Source organism: Aplysia californica, unplaced genomic scaffold (assembly GCF_000002075.1).
Source record: "Aplysia californica isolate F4 #8 unplaced genomic scaffold, AplCal3.0 scaffold00001, whole genome shotgun sequence".
In the NCBI taxonomy this organism is placed as follows: domain Eukaryota; kingdom Metazoa; phylum Mollusca; class Gastropoda; order Aplysiida; family Aplysiidae; genus Aplysia; species Aplysia californica.
In genome coordinates, this window is record NW_004797271.1 from 619423 (window position 1) to 624271 (window position 4849).

Consider the following 4849-nt stretch of genomic DNA (forward strand, 5'->3'; position numbering starts at 1 on the left):
CCCGAAAATTTCTGGGCGGTAACGAAAGCGAAAGTAGATCTTGATTCTTCCCGATCGAGCCTCAGTGTCACACATACACTTTCATCACAGCGGTTCAATTACGTTTCCTCTTCAGGATTTATCAACCATACAGTCTAGATAGCTACACATTACACAGGCCCTATCCTTTCCCGACTTACCCACCCATCACAAAATTCCCGACTTTTTCCCGACCCATCTCAAGGTTCCCGACTTTTTCCCGATTTCCCGACCCTGTGGGGACCCTGAATATAGCGAAAAATCAAGACAGATAGGCAGAAGCAACAAAAGGAAAGAAGAGAAATTGGGTTTACCATTTATAGCCTTCCCCAACCCCCTCACACAGGTAAAGATTTACTATTTGTATGCTTGAACAACAACAGGCATAGCTCGTTCACTTTCGTCTGATGGAGGTTAAAACTGGATCAAACAAATCACTCTGTTTAATCTTTCTGGGTCTTTGCATGCGAGTCTAAAAGTTAAGCGACCAGCAGAATCTAAAAGCCCATTCATAGCAGTCACTGCAAAATAAGGTTACGACATGTTTTCTTTGATGTAAGCCTAAAGCGGGTAAAAAAAATAATAGGGAATTTACAGCATACACCTAAAACATTCAAACGTTGACATATTTCCTCAACACCACTCTTTAACGTTCGCCTAAGAAACATGATTCAAGAGACGGGGTGAGTATTTTTCAAGACTCACGTGGAGACGTCTAGACAGCTGGAGGATGAAATCTACAAGCTTTCACTGAAATGTGGGGGACACGGTGGTGTCACTGTCTCAAAATAAACAATTTGTAGGCAAGGCTACTGTAATTCATTTATTTTAGAGATCCTGTGTGTGCATCCAAAGAGCGGTTTTTAATACAGGACCAAAAAGAAAAACTTTTTCATTACTGGGTCAAGATTCTTTTTTTAAAATATTTTTATTTGGTCACTGGCCTGCAGAAATGCCATGCAAAGTTTCGTGGGCATAGGTAAATTCCTCAATGAGCTAGAATTTTTTTTAACGCAATCACACGAAAGTGAACAAGCTATAAGACTTACTACTTGTATGCTTGAACAACAACAGCAACAACCACTGCAGGAGCCCCAGAGTCTTGTGTTTGTTCTGAGGACAGACAGACACACATACATACATACTGACAGACATATTTTTGCATTTGCCTTACTTCCATCAGACCCACACTAGATGTTATCACTGAAATGCACAAAGTAGAACAAAAGTAAGAAAATCAGGAATAAATGTTTTTTTTACCATCACGTACTGGCAGTTCTGATGAAATACTGAATCTTCATGGATAAAAATATTAGTGTAAAAATAAGGAAATGTTGGAAGTCAGGTATTTTAATTTCAGCAATCTGTATAATTACCTCTAATATTGATATACAGTCGAACCTTTCTTAACGGAAACCTGTGTAAAACAGAAACCTGTCTTAACGGAATCTCCCCACTCCCCCCTTGATATATTCCTCTTTAATTCTCTGTATAAAACGGAAACCTGTCCAACGCAGAAACAGAAAGAAAAATCCGCTCCCTTCCGAGGGTTTTACCAGTCTAAGATGGAAAATGCAAATGTTTTGCCCCTTCAGTCCTGATTTGAAACAAAACTCTCCAGTTCGGTTCTGTCCGCCGGCTCTAAACCGCTATGCTGCCGAGCGAGGAAGGGGAGTAGGGGTGCAGTTTGAGGGTAGATGTAACCCCATCTATGTGAGCCCTGAGCGATGCAGATGGTCAAGATGGTGTGGGTGTGAAATCTCACGATTGCCAGTGAAAGAGCTCGAGTAGCGCTCCATCACGGAAACTTTCATTGGTAGCCAGAGGCCAGAGGTGTGACCAATGCCTGCCGCCCTGATCATACAGCCAGCCAAGAAAAGAGTTCCTCGAGTAGTTGTTACAAGGCAGTGAGGGGTGGCATCGGTTGACAGTGCTTGTTACACCGATGTGCGGGGCTAAGGGTGGAAGCAAAAGAGATGTTCAAACGTTTCTGTTTTTAACAGGTCAAACAGTGGTCCAATGAAATGCAAGCACTGGTGGTAATTGGATAAATAAGACTTGACACATGTCATTATCAGAGAGGATAGCAGCTGAGAAGTGTGAAGTTTTCACCTCTTGTGATTGCTTGCTGACCGGTCAAGCGACCCTTGATCCCACCGGCTGGGCCTTTGAACCCCAGTACATTCCACTGTCTAAGGCGAAAAAAGTTTAAGACGGAACTTTTTTCAGGCTCCCTTGCGATTCCGTCTTACACAGCTTCGACTGTATACGGTTTTTAATTTCTTTGAGAGGCATAAATATTTACGTTATTTACAAAAATATGAAGCAGTGTTCTTCAAATTAACCGATTAACCTTTCTTCGTTTATTTAGCTTCTAAGACAAGAGCAATTTTTTTTTCCATCTACAAACCTTTCTTCTTTGGCTGTTTGGGAGCTGTGTAGGTCAAGGACTCGTTGCCACCTTGACCACTGGCTTTGTCCATGCCAAATAAGTTGGCCAATTTGGAGCTGTGGAACAGGGAGAACAAGAAAGTTCTTATCAGCAACACTGCCTCAAATGAAAAATCAATTGACTTTTAAAAGAAAAAGAGCTTTAAGCACATGATTAAGAAACAACAGTCAAATAATCTTAGGTGACAAAAATATGGAGAATCATTAATGGACAAAATTTTGGCTAAGTGAAGTTGAATCATGCGCTGCAGCAGCTCTTCTTTCTGTCAAAACTAGAGAAGTGGTCAACTTTATACATCAGGTCAGGACTTAAGCCAAGAAAATATGATTCTCTGGAGAGAAAAAAAATTATGCTTACCCCCTCATTGTTACCACTAGAACAACTTGTAATATAAAGCAGTACCTTTCCAGACAAAACAGGGGGGGAGTCACATTTGAAATTTCTCTCCCTCAACAAACATTTTTTTAAAGCCCATCTACAATCAAAAGTGATGTGATATTAGAGAGCTCCAGAAAATATTTAAAGTCATTTTATTACCAACAACAAGGAGAAAAAACTTAAATCATAACAAGGAAAAGTGTAAAATTCTAACAGACTATGAAGGAGTTCTACACAAAATTAACAAAGTAAAATGTAGGTAAAATTTTGCTTTTGCACCCGCATACAGATACACTGTGTTTGCTGCAGAACACACAAAAATAATAACACTAGCAGGGCCCCCTTTCGATGAAATGAATTAAAAGAATCGATAGTCAAGTCATTGTGGAACAGTGCACACGGCTAGAGAACAGAAACCTCACTTGTTTACAATGGCGTCTTAGAAGACGGACTTTCCTCAAATTGTCGAATTAGATCTAAACGAAACTAAAGAAAAACTGAAAATTAAACTACAGTGACTTCAGGCTTTTTAATAAAACTGTGCATCCTTTAAATGATTCTGAACCACCATTAATTTTGTCAAATTCGAAAGTTAAGTAGTTCGGAAGCTTTAGGCGGCCAAAGTGACAAACTTTCACAAATATAATATAAAGGGATACACAAATCAGTAGGAATCAAGAAAATCAAAAATTGTGAAACATCAAATCATGGTGAACCCCCAAGTTTCTAAAATGAAGTGTGAAATATTCCTACACAATAGGGACTACTGTAATATAGTTCGTAAAAAAATCATACATCTCATTAACTAATGTAATAAAGTCAAAATTTGTGTTTTAATTTAAAGCAGATAAAAAATTGGGCTGTAGTTATTCGCACAGGGTGTGTGAATACTATGGAATTGTATTCTGTGCGAATACTATGAAATTTTATTCGCACAGGGTGTGTGAACACTGTGGGAATACTGCGAAATGTTATTCACATTGGGTGTGTGAATACTATGAAATTATATTCGCACAGGGTGTGTGAATACTGCAAAATATTATTGGCGTAGGCGTTTCAAAAGAACAGTGGAAATTAATTAGGCCTAGCATTTCCTCATTTTTCCCCTCCTCAGGTAAGGACAAAGATCACGTATACAGTTCACTCCTCTATTTGAGCCAATTAAAAAAGTGTCCTCAAAATTCGTTTGCGCCCTCTTTGAAAAATTGTGGACTTTACGATCAGAGTTACCCTACTTGTGTAAAAAACAATACAAGTGAAATTAACAGACTGTGCTTATCCTATTCTTCTTCTGGAGAAACGAAAGAGAGCTTCGAAATAAAGACTCCAGCGCCATCTGAAGCAATGCACGGACTTCTGCGAACACTTTTCGGGCTGAGTGAACAATCTTGTAATGTGCTATCTTTGGTAGGGATAGATCTAGTTCTAATTGTGCAATGCCACACGAAAAAAATCCCCACTCAATTGGAATTCAAGTAGTGTATTGTGTAAATGATAATGACTCAAATCTCTCTTTTTCGTTTTTTGTTTTCCTTGCGCCTTGAGAGAGAGAGAGAGAGAGAGAGAGAGAGAGAGAGAGAGAGAGAGAGAGAGAGAGAGAGAGAGAGAGAGAGTGCACTCTTTAACCCTAAAACTGATACAAGTATGATATTATACTAGTGTACTGTTGTTTTAACATTTAAAGCCTTTGCCAAAAGGTGGGCTACCCGGGTGTGACAAACGAGGCCCAAAATCAACGTAGGCTCGACCCTGTGCAAATAAAAATTTTATTCGCCCACCCGGAGTGAATAAAATTAATTCTTATGCGCACGGTGTGAATAATCACTTCCAAAAAATGAACAGGAAAAAATAATATAAGCATGAGATTGAGATTGGTCAATAAAAGTAAGGCCGTTATTATTCGGACTCGACTCCGAATAACATTTTTTCATATTTGGACTCGAGTCCGAATTTAAAAATTTCATATTCGGACTCGAGTCCGATAAGAAAAAATGTTATTCG

General features: G+C 39.1%; 1 protein-coding gene across 1 annotated transcript in view; it reads right to left on the reverse strand.

Annotated features, from left to right (window-relative positions):
* Positions 1-4849, reverse strand: part of LOC101855532 (FK506-binding protein 15) — a gene marked incomplete in the record, with an annotated part of 47899 nt that overhangs the window by 40817 nt on the left and 2233 nt on the right. Inside the window, 2 exon segments of the mRNA XM_013090293.2 lie at positions 1068-1131; positions 2429-2526. Of these exon segments, the coding sequence (XP_012945747.1) occupies positions 1068-1131; positions 2429-2526 (162 nt within the window).